General features: G+C 41.8%; 1 protein-coding gene across 1 annotated transcript; it reads left to right on the forward strand.

The window, feature by feature from the left end:
* Positions 1-1768: 1768 nt before the first annotated feature.
* On the forward strand, positions 1769-4990 carry LOC148139012 (putative G protein-coupled receptor 139). Its single transcript, XM_087980906.1, has 2 exons — positions 1769-1886; positions 4068-4990. Exons 1-2 carry the CDS (start codon positions 1817-1819, stop codon positions 4988-4990), a joined length of 993 nt encoding a protein of 330 aa, XP_087837032.1. The 5' UTR covers positions 1769-1816.
* The last annotated feature ends 18518 nt before the right edge of the window (positions 4991-23508 follow it).

Raw genomic sequence — 23508 nt, forward strand, 5'->3', positions numbered from 1 at the left:
TCTAATGTAAAGAGGAGAGGATGGCAATATTCTGTAGGTTTGGACATTCCAGACTGAGTGATTCCCGATAGCTGGGAGCAGCAGGCACAGGGCAGAAACGGGTGAAGGTCACAGTCTGTAAGGCCATTGGACTTACAGCATTGAGCTGCTGGACAGATCTCTGAGCATTATATATCCAACAGAAAAACACAAACATTGTCTAAACTGCATTTTCGTTGGTAGAACTTATAACTTCACCCATTTTTAAAAATATGAGACATTTTTTAATATGGGAAGACTACTTCGCTGTTACAAAAAGCCAACTTCACAAATGTTCTGTGTAAAATATATTGCGAAAAGCAGAGAGTGATTCTTATTCAAAATATGATCATAGCGTCACCAAGCTAGTCCCTTTTTATCTAAAAGATGTTCCTTGGCTCAAGAATACTCCATCCTTGATTTTTCTCAGAGGGGTAATAGACGGGGCAGGGCTCCAATTAGTCTGGTTTGGTACAGAGATGAAAAGAATTTCAAGAGACATTTTGTTTATCTATAAACAGATGAGACGTCTGGCCAAAGTGGTCATGTTTTAGAAGTGACCTGTATAATGATTGGGGAGTGGTCAGCTCTCTAACCGAGTTTTAGTTCAGTCTTGAACTGGTTGGGAGTTCAACAGGGAGCTGTGTGGAAACTCTCTCTCTCTCTTTTCTGCCCTTCAAGTTTAACCTCTAAGCATGTGTTCCATTTATACTGGTTTTTAAAGGGAGTTTGCTTATAGGGACCGTTGTGTATATTCAGAACAGCATCTTTAAATCTAGTTTGGATTGACTGCGTTCTTTAGGCATTCTTTGTGTTCCCTTGTGCTAAATAGTGAATAAATTTCTGTCTGTTTTAAAATCTAGTAGTCAACCTCGCTAACTTAATCCGGGTAACTTTCACTGTACACTTACTGAAACAAATTGCAAAGTTACAGTCTGAGCTGCCTGGTTAAGAATGTTTTGAGTGTTCTGGCCTAGTCAAGAACAGTAGGGATTCTACGATTTTGAACATAATGTATTGGGGTACTGTGAACTGATGAGTTGTGGTGATTCTTCTGATGAGGTGGGAGTGGGATTTGGTGAGCCTGACTTTAGACAGCAGTGCTTTAGATCAATTGACATGGATGGGAGGTGAGAGATAAGATCACTACTAATCTCGAGAAGGAGAGACAGAGTCAAGAGCTGAAAGAGTTCTGATTTGACTGTCGTAGTTTATGTAGAATGAGCAGGCAATCACTTTCAGAGAAATAGGTTTGAGCAGGAGGGCAAATGGAAATATTGTCAATCCTCTGACATTACACTCAGCTATTCACAGCCTGCAATGCTGAATGTGGACTTAATCTGTTGCCATTGAAAGGATTCACTATTGTAAATGGCAAACTTCAGCACAGAGGGAATGTTGGGGTCCCTGGGTTGAACATACAGAATAGAGAAATCACTAGCATTTATAATTGTTTCGACAATACTGAATTTTGCTCTGTATAATACAGGAAAACTGTGAAGGAAAGTTGTTCATTGCTGTTCTGAACTGATGCCAGCTTCATTACTGAGATAGCCCCAAGCAATAACTCCTGAACTGTAAAATGTTTGTGTTTTATCCACCTGATCAATTATGTCAGAGACAAATCTGGTGAGGTAATGCATTTGTTCAATTTTTTGGAAATAATCTCAATGATGAGGGGCATAACCATGTCAGCGAAGACTTATTCTATATATAAAGACCTATCAGAGTGGATCAGCTTAGAGACCTTGTCAGAACCTTGGATTCAAACGAACAGTAATCACTGTCTTTCACAGAAATGGGCTATTCTGTATTATGGGAGATAAGACGTATTTATTATTCTTTAATTTCAGCTGTTGGAGTTCCTGGTAAGGTATTATCACAGTTAATAATGATGTAAATCTATTGTTGCTGTTCTCAACGTTGCTTTTGACTGTTTCAGACAGCCACCTGTCAAGTTCCAGTCATTGCATTAGACAATGTTTGCGGCTGTTTCAGTTTTGACTGTAGGTTTTATATTGTACTTGTCTTCATTGATCAATTGCTGGTATTATTATGGGGTTATACCCTTTCCTGGATGTATTGGGATAGGATATCTGGGTTAAGAGCAGGAATCAGACCACTTGGATGTGTGTGCTTGCATGAATTTCATAATATGCATGTGTGAGCGTGTGCTTAAGCAAGTGCATGTGTGTGTGCACGCACATATATGTGAGTGTGTGATTGAATATGTGTGTGTGTATGCTTTTGTCTGTGCATGAACGTGTGTGTTGTATGAATGTATGTGTCTGCATTACTGTTTGTGTGTGTGTCTGTGTATGTATGAATGTACACGCATGTGTCAGTGTGTGAGTATGTGAATGTGACTGTGTTGGGTGTGTGTACCGCTCCTTTAGAAGTCTAGTGAACTGATCTGCTGACTCTTCCACACTTCCTTCTCGGCTTCCCCTTGTATTCTTTCAATATTGTGGACATAATTGATAAAATGATGCATACTGTTTCAGTTGGCATTGAACACTTTGTAATCAAGCGTCCTTTCTTTATATCTTTGGGTTACGAGTCTCAACAACAAAGTCTGGAATTACAAGTCTAATAATGAGCATGAAACTATCACCAGTTTGAAAGAGCAATCTGATTCACTAACGTTCTTTGGGGGAGGAAACTGCCATCTTTATCTGGTTGGGACTACACATGACTCCAGAACAAGATGGTTGACTCTTGTCTGCGTTCTGGGCAATTAGGGATGCACAATAAACGCTAGTCTAGTTGGTGATGCCCACATCCTGTGAATGAATTAAAAATATATATATATTTGGATAAACAAAGAATTACACCTTCTGCTGCTTACGATGGTAAAAGTGGTCATGGATCATTGTCAGGCTACAGACCTCTTTGCAATGATCCTGATAAAATGTGGAAATATTTCTCTTATTCCATAGGGGAGGTTGTCCTCGTTCGTGGAATTGCAGTGATGGATAACTTTCTTGAAATCCTTGATCACAGATTGTATTGCAGGTTGTGTAAGTTCCTGCAAGAAGAGTAGATTTGGAAGATTCATAAACCCTATGTGTATGAGTTCAGAACAAAGAGTGTGCAAATCCAAAACTCCTGGCCAAGGGAGGAAGCACAATATGAATCCATAAAATCAGGATTCTGCAAGGAAAAAGATGGGAAATGATAATCAAAGGCTGGATATTGGAGTGGGTGATTTTTAAGTGGGTGTTTTCACTGTTTCTGTTAGTTTCTGTTTCTGTTTCTGCAGTGAATTGGTCAGATAGTGCACATATCTCTACTGACAGTTTCAGATAAAGAGGGTCCAGGTTTCTGCATACAGTCAAGAATGAAGGGTAGGAGACCAGCAAGCCTCCGGAAATGCACCATCATTTCAAAGAACATACATACAGAGCACTGTTTAACTTGAACTTGTTATTTGACATGAATGGGAGACCAAAACATTGTGGGAAAGGGGATGCCAGAGGAAATGTTGAAAGAGTGCTGACAGATATTATGGCTCTAATTGGTCCCATATATGTTAAATGGTCTGCCTGGTAAGTTTAACTCAAAAATTAGACTTACTGCAATTTTCCTGTAACCTCATGCATAACTTATGTCAACTGCACTTTACTTATTAACATAAACATGAGAAGAATAGGAAATCTTGTAAATTTATTGTTCATTGGATTGCTCATTAGCTTTAGTTATTTTGTTTTATTCAACATAGGTCATAACACTGCACAATGTAAAATCTGAGGAGAAAAAGCTTCAACAATTTGGAGGATTTCTGGAAGACCCTCTTGATTGTTTTTACTCTGTGCATTGCAGATTAAATGAAAAGTATGCAGGAACAGGTGGAAACTTGGAGGAATGGAAACACAAAAGTTGGAGATCACTGAACACACTGAGGCATTCACAGAGATTTCAACAATAAATACACTGTTTGGATATAATTATTGGACGTTGGACTGGTGGGTTGGGTGCAGGATGTAAAAACTAAATTAACTAACAAATTTCTCATTGTGATTCCTTTTCTCTCTTCTTCTCTTGGCTAGTTAACCTGGTGGCGATTGTGATCCTATGCCGAGGAAGGTGTGGTCTCTCGCAATGTATAACTTGCTACCTTGTAGGAATGGCAGCCTCTGATCTTCTTGTTGTTATCACTGATCCTATACTGAGATGGTCAGCCTCAATTTATTTTGCAAATTCCTTCATATTCATTACTCCTGTCTGTATTGCCATTTATTTTTCAGCTTTTGCAGCCACTGTTGTTTCTGTGTGGCTCACAGTTGCTTTCACCGTGGATCGATTTGTGGCCATTTGTTGCGAGAAGCTGAAAACAAAATATTGCACCAAGAAAACTGCGACTGTGGTTATAGCAACAGTGAGCCTGCTGGGCTGTTTGGAGTCTGTCCCTTGGTGCTTTGCAAAAGAACCAGAATACGTAATTGGTAATGTTCCCTGGAACTGTATCACTAAACAAAGCTTCTATACATCCCCTGGATGGGCTGCGTTAGAACTGATTCATTACATTTTAACACCTTGTATCCCTTTCTTTTTAATTCTGCTGCTCAATGTTTTGACAGTCAGACACATTTCAGTAGCAAGTAAAGTTCGAAGAGGACTCCGGGCCAAAAGCTACAGAGATGAGCACAATGATCCAGAGATGGAGAGTCGCAGGAAATCCATTATTTTACTCTTGAGCATTTCAGGCAGTTTCATCCTGTTATGGGTGTTACACATTGCGTACATCATTTACCGGCGAATTGCAGATATGCAAATGTCTTACTCTGATACTGACCTTAACTTCATCATAGACCGCACATCAAAGATGTTGCAAGTACTCAGTACTTGCACTAACACGGGTATTTATGTTGTGACCCAGACTAAATTCAGAGAGGAGCTGAAGAACGGGGTGAAATACCCATTCAATCTCATCATTAGAATTCTGTCACGAGTCACAGGGACACGCTTGTAACCTTCTCCCTTCTTTTTGTCTCTCTCAGCACCGAACAATCTAGACCCACAAATAGTTGACAATTTCCGTCAGTTGGAATCTCTTTACATTGTGTACAAATATACATACACACTCCTTAGATACTTTGAACACTATCTGGAATATCTTTGTGCTGGCTGTGTCCTCCCTGCAATACAAGTGTTGGTTTACCATAAGATAAAAGAGTAATACTTCCAAATGTTTATCTCCTGAATATCAAGGAGCAGACAAGATAAGGAGAAGATAAGATAAGAAAGGGAAGATTTCTTCAGGTGTTGAAAGTGCAATATTGCAGAATGCCTGGTGGGTTGAACACAAGACAGAAATAGAAACATAGAAAGGAGGGACAAGAGTAATCCATCTGCCCTTAGAATCTACTCTGATGTCATTATAATCATGACTGATCATCCTGCATAGTATCCTCTTCCTGCTTTCTTCCCATCCCCTTTAACCCTGTTAGCTCCAAAGAACTGTATCTGACTCCATCTTGAAAGCATCTGAAGTTTTGGCCTTGACCATTTTCTGTGGCAGAGGATTCCACAGGCTCATCACTCTCTGAGGGGCGGTAATGGCTGAGTGTTGTTATCGCTGGATTGCTAATCCAGAGACCCAGGTAATGTTCTAGGGACCAAAGTTTGAACTCCGCCATGGAAGATGGTGGAATTTGGATTCAATAAAATATCTGGAACTTTTGCCCAAAATGTCGATTCTTCTGCTCCTCGGATACTGCCTGACCTGCTGTGTTTTTCCAGCACCACACTTTTGCCTATGAAGAGTCTAATGTTGACCATAAATCTATTGTCAATTGTGGGAAAACCCAATCTGGTTCACTGACATCCTTTAGGTAAGGAAACTGCCATCCTTTCCTGGTCTGGCCTACATGTGACTCCAGACCCACAGCAATGTTGTTGACTCTCAACTTAGGGATGAGCAATAAATGATGGCCAGTGACACCCTCATCCATGAATGCTTAAAAAAAAACTCCTTCTCTTGCGATGATACTATGAAAGAGATGAGGAAAACGAAGAAAACGTCTGAGGAAGAAATCTCCAATTAAAGTGAAGGACAAAACAAATATGACCCTACAATATCAGGGGCCAAAGTTTCCAGTTTTGAGATCGCTAGATGGGAGGGTAGGTCAGACATAGGTAGTGGGATCCTGTGGAAGTTCTGCTATTCCTAAGAACAATGACAGTCTGGGAATCATTGCTGCTGCTTAGATGATCCAGGTTATGTCTGAAATCTTCCAGCCCCAGGATCACTGCAGATCAGATGCATGACTCAAAATTTGAATTAGGTCACGTGCATATTGCTTTCGTGTTGACCTCCAGGGCAAGTTTTAGAACTGTGGCAAATGGTGAAAGACTCTAAATCTGAGTTTGACAAGTCTGTGGTGATGACTCAGACAAATGATGGATGGGAAACTTTAGTCTAATGCTGGGATTGACTGCAGAACAATGTTATGGACCAGTCAGGACCCCCTCAAAACACTTCCAGAAGGTAGCCCAGATGCTAACTGAATGAGCTGTTTTATATGGGGGATATTCCAGTGATGCAACTGGTCAAACCACTCGGCTTCAAGTCAAACAGAATTTATTTAAACATTATGGATGAAACCCGAACAAAAAAAAACATAATTTACAATGGCAACTTATTTGAGTGACTCTATCGCAACTTAACAGCGCTGTTCAAATCCTTGCGACACCCTGTAAACACACCCCCTGGAAAAAGGTAAATTCAAACGCAGCATCATACACGCAGCAAAGAATTCCCAGAGAATGTTCAAGTAACACCTCGGTTGAAACATGGAAACTCCTTTCACTGGAGCTGCTCCTCCAGGTTCCCAGCTGAAAACAAACTAATCCAGGAATAAAACCCCGAACTGCTCACTCCAGTTTCATTGCACATTGTTTTTTTTTTAAAATAAAAAAATCTAAAAGCCTTTCTCTGACTGTTGCTTCAGGCAGTGTCTATTGGCTATTCCAGACACATCGCAACCTCTGCCTTTTACAACCCCTCTCAAAATAAACCAAGGACAACATAGCATTGTTAAAGCAGTGCATTCCAGCCAGCACTACACTCAAACCCAGCTCAACCTGACAACTCCTGACCCCAAACGTGATGATGACTATTCCTTTACAGAAGATAATTGGCCAATGATGATCAGTAATAGTTTGAAAAACCAAGGGCAATTAAAATTCACTAGTAAATTGAACATTGCTGAATGAAAATTAAAATCAATAACAAAATAAGTAGACTAAGCTATTGATTGGAATGTAGTTTTGACCATTAGTGGTCACAATAGCAAGATTAAGGCAGAAGAGAATTAGTGACAGGCTTACATATATTACTGGGAACAGTAATAGCTCCCAGAACCAGATGGCATGTGTACATTAGGGAATAATTTACTTGACACAACATGTTCCCTGTGCAGAATCAAGGACTTTTGTTAGTTTTTTATATGTGCAATCCGTCTGAATATGGTGCCAATTTGTTTATTTCTTTTTATTTATTCCTGAGTGATACCTCAGCTGAGGTAAATATTGAATGCATCTCATTAGTGAGGAGCAGGAGAATCGACGTTTTGGGCATAAGCCCTTCTTCCTGAAGGGCCCTTCTCTCACACACTCTCTCTCTCACACTCACTCTCACTCTCTCTCTCTCACACTCTGACACTCTCACTCTCTCTCTTCCTGAAGAAGGGCTTATGCCCGAAACGTCGATTCTCCTGCCCCTTGGATGCTGCCTGGCCTGCTGCGCTTTTCCAGCAACACATTTTTCAGCTCTGATCTCCGGCATCCGCAGTCCTCACTTTCTCCGACATCTCATTAGTCACAGACATTACTTACTAGTGAATGAACTCTTCTAATAAATGAAAAGGCCATGTCTTGTTTCCTTTGATTTTTGCTTTTTTTAAAATTGTGGGATGAAATGAGAAATAAAAAACTGTTTTAAACTCTATTTTAAAGGTTGACTGCATAATTGGAAAAGTGATTAATCTGTCAGTCATTACAATCATCATGTGAAAGCTATTTGAACAGATAGCAACTGATGATTGGGTTGTGGATGGGTTACAGCTGAGGTGTTCTGTGCACAGAAGAAAGTGGGTAACAACAAGATGTGAATTGAATTAGAGTTAGAATTGACTTTGATGTGCACTCAAGAAGAGGGATTCAGGAGCACAATGAAAAGTGTACAGAGTCATCATTATAGATGTACCATGGTGTTAAGGACCAGGCCAGACTCCCTCATAACATTTTAAATAGTAGCCCAGAACTGAACAATTTTATGTTGTTTTAGGTAGATCTAAGTTGGATATGCCAGAAGTGATACAGCTGGTCAAGCCACTCAGTTTTAAACAAAAACAGAATTGATTTACACACTATGAAACAAAAGAGAACTGAATATAAAGTGACTCAACCTCTCTGAAAATCCAACCGACTCTATTGCAACTTAATAATGCTGTTCCAATTTCCTACATTCCAATAAAAACACTCCTTGGCAAAAACAAAAGATAAACTCAATCCCAGATTGTTACAGAAGAGATGTTAGAGAGAGGGAGAATCAGCCAGGGATCATTTGCTGAAGCATGGGACCTTCTCTCACTATAGCTGCTACTCAATCCCCAGCAGTGTCTATACCAAGCTGGAAAAAATCCCTGAACTGGGAGCACTGGCCACTCCCCTTTCATTGTACAACAGTTCAAAAAAGAACGCAAAGACTTACCTTAATTGTTGACTTTGACAGTCTCTGGTAGCCATTTTGGCACCTGCGCCTTTTATGACCCCACTCAAAAAAAAAACCAAGGATAGAATAACCTTGTTAAAGGGGCAGTATCATCACAAGGGAAAGTATTCTATCTGGATGTATCATGACTTTGTATGGCAACTGCTCTGCCCAGGACCATAAGAAACGACAGAGAATTGTAGTCATCATGCAAGCCAACCTTCCATATATTGACTCTATCTAAACTGCTAGCTTCCTCGGGTAGGCAGCTAACATAATCAAAGACCCCTCCCATCCCAGTTATAGTTACTTCCAACCTCTTCCATCAGATGTAAGACACAAAAGCTCGAACACATCTATCAACTGATTCAAGATCAACTTTTCCTCACTGTTTTCAGACATCTGAATGGACCTCTCAAATGTTAAACTTACATGTAGATCTGACTCTCTGTGCACCTCCTCTTCAGCTGTAACATTGTATTCCTCGCTGTGTTCTTTGTATGGTATGATCTGGAGGTGTAGTGGACAGTGAAGAAGGTTACCTCAGATTACAACAGGATCTTGACCAGATGGGCCAATGGGCTGAGAAGTGGCAGATGGAGTTTAATTCAGATAAATGCGAGGTGCTGCATTTTGGGAAAGCAAATCTTAGCAGGACTTATACACTTAATGGTAAAGTCCTACGAAGTGTTGCTGAACAAAGAGACCTTGGAGTGCAGGTTCATAGCTCCTTGAAAGTAGAGTCGCAGGTAGATAGGATAGTGAAGAAGGCATTTGGTATGCTTTCCTTTATTGGTCAGAGTATTGAGTACAGGAGTTGGGTGGTTATGTTGTGGCTGTACAGGACATTGGTTAGGCCACTGTTGGAATATTGTGTACAATTCTGGTCTCCTTCCTATTGGAAAGATGTTGTGAAACTTGAAAGGGTTCAGAAAAGATTTACAAGGATGTTGCCAGGGTTGGAGGATTTGAGTTATAGGCAGAGGCTAAACAGGCTGGGGCTGTTTTCCCTGGAGCGTCGGAGGCTGAGGGGTGACCTTATAGAGGTTTACAAAATTATGAGAGGCATGGATAGGGTAAGTAGACAAAGTTTTTTTCCTGGTGTCGGGGAGTCCAGAACTAGAGGGCATAGGTTTAGGGTGAGAGGGGAAAGATATAAAAGAGAACTAAGGGGCAATATTTTCACACAGAGGGTCGTACGTATATGGAATGAGCTGCCAGAGGAAGTGGTGGGGGCTGGTACAATTACAACATTAAAGAGGCATCTTGATGGGTACATGAATAAGAAGGGGTTGGAGGGATATGGCAGGTGCTGGGACAGCATGGAATAAGGTGCTGGCAGGTGGGACTAGATTGGGTTGGGATATCTGGTCCACATGCTTGAGTTGGACTGAAAGGTCTGTTTCCATACTGTACATCTCTCTGACTCTATGACTCTATGATCTGCCTGTACTGCACACAAAACAAAACATTTCACTGTACCTAGGTACATGTGACAATATAAATCAAATTGAATCAAATCAAATTCCCTGGTACCATATTAAAATACAAAATGCAGATCCAGAATTGTTAAAAATATTAGAGAGAAAAAGAAACAGAGCCAGAAGATAAAGAAAAATGCTTGTATCTTAAAATCTTTACTCAAAAAAAAGTGAAAAAGTTAGGATTCCAAAGTCTCATCTCCCTGGGTCTAGCCCTAGCTTGGAGTTTCGGTCAGACTCCTCCTGCCACATGCTGTACCTTTGGTGTCCCTGCTGTGGCCATCCATCACTGTGATGAGCCACCTCTGTTGCTGCCATTTCTGTCACTAATCAACAGGAATAGTTACTACTGCCTCACATGTTAGGGAGGCTGGGTCCAATTCTTGCCCTGCCGAAGATACTGTAAAAGGCTTTTCAAGAGAAGAACAAAAAGAGAGAAAAGGGCAAAAGAAAAAAGAACAAAAAAGGAACAAAGAAAACAGACAGAGAAGTGGACAAGCCCCAGCTCAGGAGCTGCTACTCCATCAGCAGAAACTGGTCTATGGTCTAGTGACCAGTTTGTGATCACAAAAGCCTTTTGCTTGACAATAACCAAGCACCTGTTTCTCAGGCAACTGAACAGTTGGGAGTTGGGAACAAAATACAGAGAGAAGAACCTTGGGCTCTACTTGCACAGGAGCTGCCACTCTGTTCAGTCCAGTCAAAACCAGTTTTAAAACTGAAGAAAACCATCTCATCTTTACTTCAGCAGTTGTTACTTTTGACTGTTGAGTCAGCGAACTTTTATAAGTGAACGAGACCACCCTGTGCCTCTTGCAAACTAGTGGAAGCATCTTGAGAAAGATGATGAAAAAACACCATTCTGATTACCATAAGAATCATAAGGATTACCTCAGCAAGCTGTGAATAGGAGCCATTGAACAGACTTCTCTGTCCAAAACCTATTTTACCCTACCTGTTTGTTTGTCTCTCTCTCTCTCTCTCTCTCTCTCTCTGTGGAAGGTGGAATTTATAAGGGAATTAGCATTTTAATTTGAAGTGTTACATCTTGATGGTTTATAATTATATATGTGTAGTTACAGTCTAATTTCTTGTAATAAATACTAATTGTTCTTCAGTTCAGAAATCTGTGCTTCCTATCAACTTGGGTCTAAATATTAGATCTGGTACCGTGTCAAGCATGTTATCCTATTGAGTTGTGATGGCTGTGTCGCAAATTAACCAGAAATCCTACCTGAGACCAGATTTGAATTACAAGAACTTTGATTTTAACAAAGCCGTGCCAAGTTACAATTCTATTGGGAGCACCGTTTGTGCTCCCTTTCAGAAGTAGGCTTGGATTTGTATTGGAATTCAAATGCTTCCAGAAAGATATTTCCAAGCATTAGCAAGCAATTTCAGACAACTCACGATTCTATGAATCTAAGTTGCTTGTAATTACATTACAGAATCTGCAAGCATCATGGGTTTTCTTCAAAGAAATTGGACCGACTTTGCAATGTATGTAGAACTACCATAAAATGCACCTGAGCACATGATAACATTTCTTTTCATTTTGAAAACTAAATAAAGCGAGTTTTCTAACTATCTGAAATCCATCCTTATACCACCTTTATTTTATCAGAAATTGCAAGCACAAAAGGTGTTCATGACTTGCTTCCCAGCACAATAATCCTTTAGGTCACTTTGAGCCAGTGAACTGAGGTGACAGTGCATGATTTTAAAGCTTCTCTGAATAAGGTTCCTCAGCACCCTACGGAATTTCCATTGTGTGTGATTCCATTGCTTCAGGATCTGGACATAAAATCATCCAATTATCTCCTTCTGGAGGTGGTCAATACCTCCAGCTTACCTTTGTGTTCAATTGCTGTTGCACTGGACAAATTACGTGGACAAAACAAAAGTCATTTGTCTCCTTCCTGATGATATCAAGATTTTTAAAATCCTCAAACAAAATTTCATCAAATTATTAGCTGTGTACTTTTTGCACACACACACTCACTCACACACTCACACTCACACACACTCACTCACACACACACTCACATGCACTCACACACACACACTCACTCACACACACAGACACACACTCACATACACACACAGAAACACACACAGATACTCACACACACACACACTCACTCACACTCACTCACACCCACACACTCACTTACACACAGACACAAACTCACATGCACTCACTCACACACACACATTCACACACACACACTCACACACACACAGACACACACACTCACATACACACACAGACACACACACAGATACTCACACACACATGCTCACACACAGACACACCCTCACACTCAAACACGCACACACACACAGACACACACACACTCACATGCACACAATCACACACTGACTTATGCACACAGACACACACACACAGATACTCACACACACACACCCTCACACACACATGCACACACACAGACACACACATACACACTCACACATATACACACACACATACACACGCACACAGACACAGACACACTCACTCAGACACACACACAATATACATATATCTAACAATATATGGGACAGCAATCGATCTGTCATTGCCTGATTAAGGGACCTTCCCCTCTGGATTTTGTCTGTTGTTAGAACATAAGATCACATCCTCCATTAGCATATTATTTCACAAGTTTCAGCTCATATTCATGGTAAATAATCCCAGAATAAACTAGTTGAATGGGCAATTCCACATGTGGAAAACTTCTATGCCATAAACCCTTTTGTATCTGCCAATGACGTACGTGCTTAAGTATTCCTGAAGCACACCTACCTCTGGATCTTCACCACGATCACCATCAGACCAAGGAAATCTACAGCTTTTCCTTTGAGAAATCACCAGGACATGCTCCTAAAATATTGAAAGCAAGTATTTTCCACATTCTTGCTGTGAGCTTACAACCTGGTAATAAGTTTGATTTTATCTGAAGGAAAAGTGAACTTCACTAGACACTAACATAACAAAAAAAAAGTATAACACAGTCATAGAGATGTACAGGACGGAAACAGACCCTTCAGTTCAACTCGTCCATGCTGACCAGATATCCCAACCTAATCTACTCCCATTTTCCAGCACTTGGCCCATATCCCTCTAAACCCTTCCTATTCATATACTCATCCATTAAAAAGGCTTATTCAGTTATTCTAGTTTGTTTGGTGTTGGGGTGTTGCTGGTTTAGTGTAGAATTAGTTGTCTTGTAATCTGCCTGCACAGATTAATGCCTTAGGGAAACAAGCTCAACTTAGAGTCATCGAGTCATGCAGACAGGAAGAGATCTTTTGGTCCAGTTCAGCCGTGCTGACCAGGCATCCCAATCTGACCTCGTCCCATTTGACAGCATTTGACCATATTCCTCTAAACCTTCCCAGTCTTTTACCCATCCAGATGCCTTTTAAATTGTACCAGCCTCCACCACTTCCTCTGGCAGCTCATTCCATACACGTACCACCCTCTGTGTGAAAAGATTTACTCATCAGGTCCTTTTTAAATCTTTCCCCTCTCACCTTAAGTCCCAACCTCGAAAAAAGATATTGGCTATTCACCCTCTCCATGCATCCCATGATTTTATAAACCTCTATAGCTATGTCCGTACAACTCAAACTGTCCAGCCCTGGCAACATCACTGTAAATCTTCTCTCACGTGAGGTGTTGCATTTTGGTCAGGCAAACCAGTGCAGGACTTATACAGTAAATGGCAGGGGCCTCAGGAGTGATGACGAACAAAGAGACTTAGAGGCTCCCTGACAGTGGAGTTGCAGGTAGACAGGGTGGTGAAGAGGACATTGGACACACTTCCCTTTATTGGTCATGACACTGAGTCCAGGAATTGAGATGTCATGTTGTGGCTGAACAGGACATCGACGAGGCCGTCTTTCGAATGCTGTGTGCAATTCTGAAAAGATGTTGTTAAACATGAGAGAAGGAGCTGAGCCAATTCATTTTGAATACTTTGCCTTAATAGCAGTACATTCACTTGTCTCCTTCTGGGTGTGAATTTCAGTTTTTCAAACATCTCGAGTGCTGTGTGGAGAACCTCCTCAATTTGAGTTGATTTGGGCATAGACACTTGAACATCAGTATAACTGTCTGGGATATTCCTCCATAAAATTAATTGGTTTATTCGTTTATTATCTAGGGAGTCAGATAATAGTACAATGTCAATGTTGGGGGGGTGGGGGAATAATAGATAATGTACCTACTAAGGTGAATGTGGAATTGCGAAGTGGTACACCTGTAGAGTGGTATGGTAGCTCAGTGGTTAGCACTGCTACCTCACTTTGTCAAGGACCCATGTTCACTTCCGCCCTTGAACAGCTGTGTGGAGTTTACACATTCTGCGTGGGTTTCCTCTGGATGCTCCGATTTCCTCTCGTAGTCCAAGGATGTGCAGGCTTGGGCGGAAGCCACGGGAAATGCAGGGATGAGGTGGGAATGGTTGGGATACATATTAGCGGGTCTGTGTAGGTCACATGGTCTGCTTCCCCACTGTCGGGATTCTATTACATGTACCCCGAGTCACCTATTCCCCAGTACTTAAGTTTGAAATCTCTCTTCTATATTCATAAGATAAATTGCAGGGCCTTGGATAGATTAGATTTATGTATTCACCTCATGCATTTTTATTCCCCTAAACTGTGCTGCCCAAGAATGAATAGTGAGGACAAAGTGGTGATCTGAACAGCTCAAGTAAGCTCCTGGTTCTTGGAATTTATGTCCCTTTCGATAACGAGCAAAACACTTTCCGACTTATTATCATTTTCCTCACCCTTTCTCGCTACCTTCTATGATCTTTTCTCTTGTGTTGTGGCTAAATACTCTTCTGAATTAAGTTGAAAATCACACAACACCAGGTTATAGACCAATAGGTTTAATTGGAAGCAGAAAAACGCTCGCTTACTTGCGGAGCGTTTCAGAGAACACCTCTGGGACACCCGGACCAACCAACCCAACCACCCTGTAGCTCAACATTTCAACTCCCCCTCCCACTCCACCAAGGATATGCAGGTCTTTGGACTCCTCCATCGTCAGACCACAGCGAAACGACGGTTGGAGGAAGAACGCCTCATCTTCCGCCTAGGAACCCTCCAACCACAAGGGATGAACTCGGATTTCACCAGTTTCCTCATTTCCCCTCCCCCCACCCTGTCTCAGTCAAATCCATCAAATTCAGCACCGCCTTCCTAACCTGCAATCTTCTTCCCGACCTCTCCGCCCCCACCCCAATCTGTCCTATCACCCTCACCTTAACCTTTTTCCACCTATCACATTTCCGACGCCCCTCTCCCAAGTCCCTCCTCCCTACCTTTTATCTTAGCCTGCTGGACAAACTTTCCTCATTCCTGAAGAAGGGCTAATGCCCGAAACGTCGATTCTCCTGTTCCCTAGATGCTGCCTGACCTGCTGCGCTTCTCCAGCAACACATTTCCATCTCTGATCTCCAGCATCTGCAGACCTCATTTTCTCTTAATTGGAAGCACACTAGCAATTAAACCTGTTGGATTATAACCTGGTGTTGTGTGATTTTTAACTTTGTACACCCCAGTCCAACACCGGCATCTCCAAATCATGACTTCTGAATTAAATTAAGCAACTTGCATTTCTGTTCACTGAGCAACATTCGCCAACTCATTTCACCAACTTGTCCTTTTGGTGTTCTGCCCAATCTCCACGCTCCGCTCCCCCCCCCCCCCCCGACGGGTTGCAAGACCTCCAAGTTTTGTATCATGTGGAAAATCTGATATTGTGCCCTATTTGTCAAAGTCTATCCCTTAATTCATATCACAAATTGCAAATGTGTCAATATGACCCCAGAGGCTTATCACATCAAGCTTTGCTCCAGTTTAAAAGACATGCATGAGATTTCTGTTCCCTGTCACTTTCCAATCTCTGTAAGAGGAATGAAAAACAGCTGATTGCTGCCTATTAATCACATCTCCTTGGAAACGGGTCTTTCAATCAAAGCTGAAAAGCTCTTAGTGCAATCATATTCTCTGTTTTTCCTGTACAGCACCTTGCCTTCTACATAGGATGTAATAACTTTAACTTTGCTTAATCTCTCCCAAATAAAATTTTTACAGAGTATGGTCTGTGGTTCATGTTTGTGCAGTCAACAACCTTATGTATGGTCCTTATATATGGCCTTCCCTGTTTTCTTTGGGCGTTGAATTTGGTCTTTGTTGCATTCCCACACGAGGCCATGTGCTGGAAAATGACAGGAGAACGTTGCTTTTGACCAGAACGGACGTCATAGAGTCATAGAGATGTACAGCACGGAAACAGACCCTTTGGTCCAACCCGTCCATGCCGACCAGACATCCCAACCCAATCTAGTCCCACCTGCCAGCACTTGGTCCATATCCCTCCAAACCCTTCCTATTCAGATGCCCATCCAGATGCCTTTTAAATGTTGCAATTGTACCAGCCTCCACCACATCCTCTGGCAGCTCATTCCACACACGCACCACCCTCTGCTTGAAAAGGTCCCTTTTACATCTTTCCCCTTACCCTATCTCACCCTAAACCTCCCCCCTCTAGTTCTGGACCCCAGGGAAAAGACTTTGTCTATTTACCATATCCATGCCCCTCATGATTTTATAAACCTCTACAAGGTCACCCCTCAGCCTCCGACGCTCCAGGGAAAACAGCCCCAGCCTGTTCAGCCTCTCCCTGTAACTCAAACCCTCCAACCCTGGCAACATCCTTGTAAATCTTTTCTGAACCCTTTCAAGTTTCACAGCATCCTTCCAATAGAAAGGAGACCAGAATTGCACGCAATATTCCAACAGTGGCCTAACCAATATCCTGTACAGCCGCAATATGACCTCCCAACTCCTGTACTCAATACTCTGACCAATAAAGGAAAGCATACCAAACGCCTTCTTCACTATCCTATCTACCTGCAATTCTACTTTCAAAGAGCTACGAACCTGCAATCTAAGGTCTCTTTGTTTAGCAGCACTTCCCAGGACCTTACCATTAAGTTTATAAGTCCTGCTAAGATTTGCTTTCCCAAAATGCAGCGCCTCACATTTATCTGAATTGAACTCCATCAGCGACTTCTCAGCCCATTGGCCCATCTGGTCAAGATCATTTAAATCTGAGATAACCTTCTTCGCTGTCCACTACACCTCCAAACTTACTAACTGTACCCCTCATGCTCACATCCAAATCATTTATATAAATGATGAAAAGTAGTGGACCCAGCACCGATCCTTGTGGCACTCCACTGGTCACAGGCCTCCAGTCTGAAAAACAACCCTCCACCACCACCCTCTGTCTTCTACCTTTGAGCCAGTTCTGTATCCAAATGGCTAGTTCTCCCTGTATTCCATGAGATCTAACCTTGCTAACCAGTCTCCCATGGGGTACCGAGAATGACAATGAAAGAAGACTTTGAAGTAGAGATGTCAAAAGTGAAAGGAGCTGACTTGTGAGGGGAAAAATAATTTTGTTTTTCTCCATAGACATGCTTACCTCATAGCGAAGTTGTCCCAATTCCACTATCTACTGCTCGATAGGCTATGTTGCACAAATGTGCAATATGAGAATTCAAAACCAGCATTAGTCACGAAGAAACAGAATAGCCAGAGCTACATGTGGAAATTGCAGGATGTTTCAAAGGAAGGCAAGTAGCCAAGATAAGGAATATGGAGCTGGGAATGCCCCAATGTCTCCTCCTCAATGCAGAATGGAAGATGGCATGAGTGGAGGTGAAATCGAAGACCTAAATGGTCTCATTGTAATCACGTGGGACACATTTGAAAAGAAAACTTGAAGCTGCCAGGGATGCCAATAGAGGTTGTAAGAGGGAGTCTTAAAAGGGAACCGTACAGTAAAGTGCCACGGATCATAGAAACGTAGAAAATAGGAGTAGGCCATTCGGCCCTTCTGGCCTGCACCACCATTCAATAAGATCATGGCTCATCATGCAATCACAGCGTCCCATTCCTGTCCTTTCCTTGGACCCCTCTATCCCTTTAGCCACAATGGCCGCCTCCAGATCCCTCTAATGAACTGGTCCCAACCGCTTCCTGTGGGAGAGATTTCACGTCTGAGTGAAGCAATACATTCTTATCTCAATCCTGAATGGCTTCCCCCTTATTCTTCAACAGTGACCCCTAGTTCTGGGCATCCCCAACATTGGGAACATACTTTCCCCATCTAGCCTGTCTTGTCCCATCAGAATTTTTAAAGTTTCTCTGAGATTCCCCCTCATTCGTCTAAATTCCAGTGAATACAAGTCCAGTTGATCCAATCTTTCCTCCTATGTCAGTCCTGCCATCCTGGGAATCTGTCTGGTGGACCTTCGCTGGACTCCCTCAGGAGCAGGAATTTCCTTCTTCAGACTAGGAGACCAAAAACTGCACACAAGGTGTGGCCTCACCAAGGCCCTGGATAACTGCAGCAAGACCTCCTTACTCTGATACTCAAATCCTCTCGCTACGAAGGCCAGCATTAGCTTTCCCTGCTGTACCTGTGTGCCAACCTTCAGCGACTGTTCCACCATGACACCCAGGCCTCATATCACCTCACCTTTTCCTCAACTGCCGCCATTCAGATAATAATCTGATTTCCTATTTTTGCCACCAAAGTGAATCACCTCACATGTATCCACATTATACTGCATTTGTCAAGTATTTTCCCACTGAGTCAGTCTGTCCAAGTCACCCTGCATCCTCCTCACAACACACACTGCCACCAAGCTTAGTATCATCGGCAAATTTGGAGATATGCCAATCAATTCCTTCGTCCAAATGTATATTGTGAACAGCTGGACCTAGCAGCATGCCACTTGTCACTGCCTGCCACTCTGAAAAGGACCCGTGTATTCCAGCTTTTCGCTTCCTGCCTGCCATAGTTCTCTATCCTTGTTAATTCATTACCTCCAATACCATGTGCTTTAATTTTGCTTACCAATCTCTTGTGTGGAAACGTGTCAAAAGCCACTTGAAAGTCCAGATACATAACAATCTGCAGGTTCACCCCTGTCCACCCCACTGGTCACATCCTCAAAAAAGCTCCAGAAGATTTGTCAAGCATGATTTCTCTTTACTGAATCAATGCTGACCATGCCCCGGTTCTGTCACTGCTTTGCAAATGCTCAGTTACGACATCTTTATCAATTGACTCCAGCATTGTTCCCACCAGTAATGTTAGGCCTACCAGCCTATAACTGCCCCTTTTCTCTCTCCCACCTTTCTTAGAGAGAGGAGTTACATTAACTCCCCTCTGGTCCATTGGAACTCTTCCAAAGTCTGCAGAATGCTGGATAGTGATTGCCAAATGCATTACTTGTTCTAGGGTGACTTCCTTAAGTACTCTGGGATGACAGAGCATCAGGCCTTGGGGACTCAGTGGGTTTTAATCCCATCATTTTCCCAAATACCATTTCCTGACTAATTAGGATTTCCTTCGGTTTCTCCTTCATGTTTGACCCACTGTCCCCGAGCGTTTGCTGCAAGTAATTTAGTGAAGACAGATCTTGTATGTGTTCAACCGTTCTGACATCTTTTGCCTTAACCAGAACAGTGAGACTGAAGCTACGCACTGGTCTGAGTGCAGGGGATACAAAATCAGAAATTGCTATTAAAACTCAACAGGTCTGGCAGAATCAGTGGAGAGAAAGCAGAATTCAGGTTACGAGTCCAATGACTCTTCTCCAGAAAGTAACATGGACGCGAGATTTGAAACGTTTTGTCAAAGGGAAAGCAATATTTAAGGTGGCATGGTAGCTCAGTGGTCAGCACTGCTGCCTCACAGCACCAGGTACCTGGGTTCGTATTCCTACCTCAGGCAACTGTCTGCCTGGAGTTTGCACATTCTCCCTGTATCTGTGTGGGTTTCCTCCTGCAGGTCAGGTGAATTGGCCATACTAAATTGCCCATAGTGTGAGGTGCATTAGTTAGGGGAATGGGTCAGGGTGGGTTACTCTTCAGAGGGTCATTTTAGGCTGAAGGGCTTGTTTCCATACTTTAGGGAATCTAATTTAAAAAAAAAACTCCTTTTTCTTCAAGTAACGCAATATCTGTAATGTGGAACGCAGGAGCTACTTAAATCTTTTTTGGAGAACAAGTTAATTTTTCTTCCAGGGAGAGAAACTAACATAAATGTGTCAGAGAAGTGTGGATGCTATCCCTGTTCCATTGTACAAAGAGCAATTGAAATATAATTGCTTGTCGAGAATAGTTGGAGTAGTTGTTACGAAATTACCCACGGATGGAGTTGACATTCTCCGGGGTAATGATTTGGATGGAGTCGGGGTTACCTATAATCATGGAAAGTCCAAATGAAGGTAACGAGGCAATTTAGTTAGTGTGACACAATTCAGGTAATTTTCCATTGCAGTGACCAGAAAAATGGCTAAACAAAGTCAAAATAACCTAAACCTGCAGACAAAATAATTTCAGAAGTGGATGTTATAGTTGCTGAACGTTTTGTTAAAGGTTGGGGATTATTCAACAGAAGTATTTTGCACATTCTCCTTAATTGATTAGATTAGATTAGATTACTTACAGTGTGGAAACAGGCCCTTCGGCCCAACAAGTCCACACCGATCCGCCGAAGCGCAACCCACCCATTTCCCTACATTTACCCCTTTACCTAACACTACGAGCAATTTAGCATGGCCAATTTACCTGACCTGCACATCTTTGGACTGTGGGAGGAAGCCGGAGCACCCGGAGGAAACCCACGCAGACACGGGGAGAATGTGCAAACTCCACACAGTCAGTCGCCTGAGGCGGGAATTGAACCCGGGTCTCAGGCTGTGTGAGGCAGCAGTGCTAACCACTGTGCCACCGTGCAAACAGGCCATTAAGTTAGCCCGGACAGTTGAGGTTGAATGACCCTGGAGTGCTGTTAAGAATATTAAGAATGGAGTCCTGATTAGGATTTGGAGACTCTCTTGGAGACGTGCAGTTGAGGAATGGTTGGCTGTTGATCTAATAATGGTACTCCCTTAATATAGTAAGGACACATTCCAAGTAGCAAGTGCAATTTCTGTGCCAGGCCATGGGAAATACAGAAAGGTCAAATATTGAAAAAAATAGACAGTTTATTTGACCATCACTTCATAAGAATGCAGTCCAGTTTTGAAAAACATGCCCCATTTTTCAGGTAGTGGGGAAACAATTATGTTTATGGAGCTTTCAACAGTTGATGGGGGCTTGGAGCTGGATGTGGACGCTATTGTTCCTCTGTCGGTTCCAGTTAAAACCTGAGGCTCTCTTCCAGTTGCTAGAATTGCATGCGAGACAATCTATTTCACTGAATTTGCCTTTGCCAAGAGTGTGTTTTTGGGATGTTATTATCTTGAAAGTTACTGTTTAGTAGATAAATAAACCATTCTTCTGTGAAGTTTTTTTCAATGGAGTTGTTATTCCAATTCCTTTTTTGCTTGTTGTATTTTAGCTATTGTGCATGAATAAAGTAATTTGCTTCAAGCCTGATAGTCTGAACAATCTAATTACATCCGAATGCAACCACCCCCTGCTATTTGCCTTTACTATAAGAAAAACCTGGGGCACAGGCTGTCTCCTTGATATATTTTGAGGGGGCTTGGTCTGATTTAGAACACGTATAACAAACAAAACATCGTCAGTAGAAGCGAAAGCAACATCTTTGTCCTCCACATTCAGGTTTCTATGTCACTTTCACGTTGCTTCCTGAGGTATTCTCCAAGCCCATGTTGTTTTCAACTTATGGTTGCATCCACACAAATATTGAAGAATTGACTGAGATGATCCAGTCTATTGTGACAATACTTGTTCTTTCAAAGACCTTTCCAATGTTCTATCAAAACCCAGATATCTACAACAATCGAAAAATAATTAATGATGATAAAGTTTGGGGGTTTTTGCTTGCATTCTGGGAAAACATCTTTGTATCCTCAACAACGTTGCAGAATTCTCAATGCATAATGTTGCAAGAAGATTGAAATGGGCTTTTTTCATCAGTAACATCTGCTTCAGGATTTCAGGCAATTCCGAGCCAAGGTGCCACCGTTAAAATCTTTGATTAGTCCACCGCATTACAGGAGGACGTGAGCTCAATTGCAAAAATAAGAAATTTGTAAGGATGCAGACTGGGCTGGAGAATTTCAGCACTGAGAAAAGTTGGCATTAGTTAGACCTAAATCTTACGTCTCTAAGCTTTCTGTTTTGATGAAATTTATTGGTTTAGTATGTGAGCATTTTTTCTACTCAACAGATGCTGCTAGATGCGTTGGATATTTCCAACTTCATTTCATTTTTTTATGTAGTGTAGGTGGAATATTATATTTGTAAAGGTAACTGAATCAACATATGATTTAGAATTAACATGGTAGATAGACTGGAAGTGTCAATCTTGGCTGTGTTATCATTAAGAATGCACATAGTTTAGGAGCATCCATACCTTAAATCCATGAAAGCTTGGGCTTAAGTCCCAACTACTCCAGCGGCGTGTCATACCCATGCAGTTCCTTTGCTCATTGTGATACAAAACTCATAAAAAGCATTTAGAGATCTGTATTTCACCAGCATAATTAAACCAATGTGCAATATTCCAAAGTGAGAATTGGACAGAGTTGCTGTGTTGCTGAGTGTCATTACCGCTGTTGCGAGTATGTAGTGAGCCTTGGGTTATACTGAAGTACACATCTATGGACTATTTGCAGTGTGCGATGTTGTGAGCACGCTTAGACTTGAGGATGCCAGCAGAAACATAAAAGTCAATGTGAAGAAATATTTTGATAATATGAAACCACTATGCTCTCTTTATGTTGAGCATAGAGAGAGCAAATGTGGGAAGAAGGGCACGACTCCTCACCTCAACCTCCCACACGCAATCAATATAAAAGAACCAGGTAAGCGTGAGTGAAAAGCAATGAGGTTAATGCATAACTTGGGTTTTTTAATCCAGTTACAAATAAAAGTTACTCAGTTATCATGTGTAGAGCTGAACTCATGCCCCCAAATTAACAGGGATGACGGGCTTTAGATCATACACCCATGGACATCACAACCATACCATCTCTGCACCAATTTTCCTTTCCCATTGTTCCAAAGAAGATGTGATAGAGGTATTGTAATGCAGCCTGAATGTGAAATTTGGAAAACGCTGATTATTATCTTGGGTCAAAACCTTGAAATTTCTTTTGCAATATTGATACCATTGTACAAATATCAAGACAGCGATTATACCAACAAATAAACAACAGCAAATCAAAACACAGTGGAATTCTACTTGAACTGGTGACAATTTAAAAGGATAGGCGA

Source organism: Chiloscyllium plagiosum, unplaced genomic scaffold, assembly GCF_037043375.1.
Source record: "Chiloscyllium plagiosum isolate Xiang-an unplaced genomic scaffold, Cpla_swu_hap1 HiC_scaffold_38, whole genome shotgun sequence".
Taxonomy (NCBI): domain Eukaryota; kingdom Metazoa; phylum Chordata; class Chondrichthyes; order Orectolobiformes; family Hemiscylliidae; genus Chiloscyllium; species Chiloscyllium plagiosum.

Excerpts from the sequence above, each read along its gene's own strand:
- LOC148139012 (XM_087980906.1), top strand. The coding sequence starts at position 1,817 with ATGGGCTATTCTGTATTATGGGAGATAAGACGTATTTATTATTCTTTA. Across the intron at positions 1,887-4,067 it reads TTCAGCTGTTGGAGTTCCTG|TTAACCTGGTGGCGATTGTG; the intron begins GTAAGGTATTAT and ends TCTCTTGGCTAG.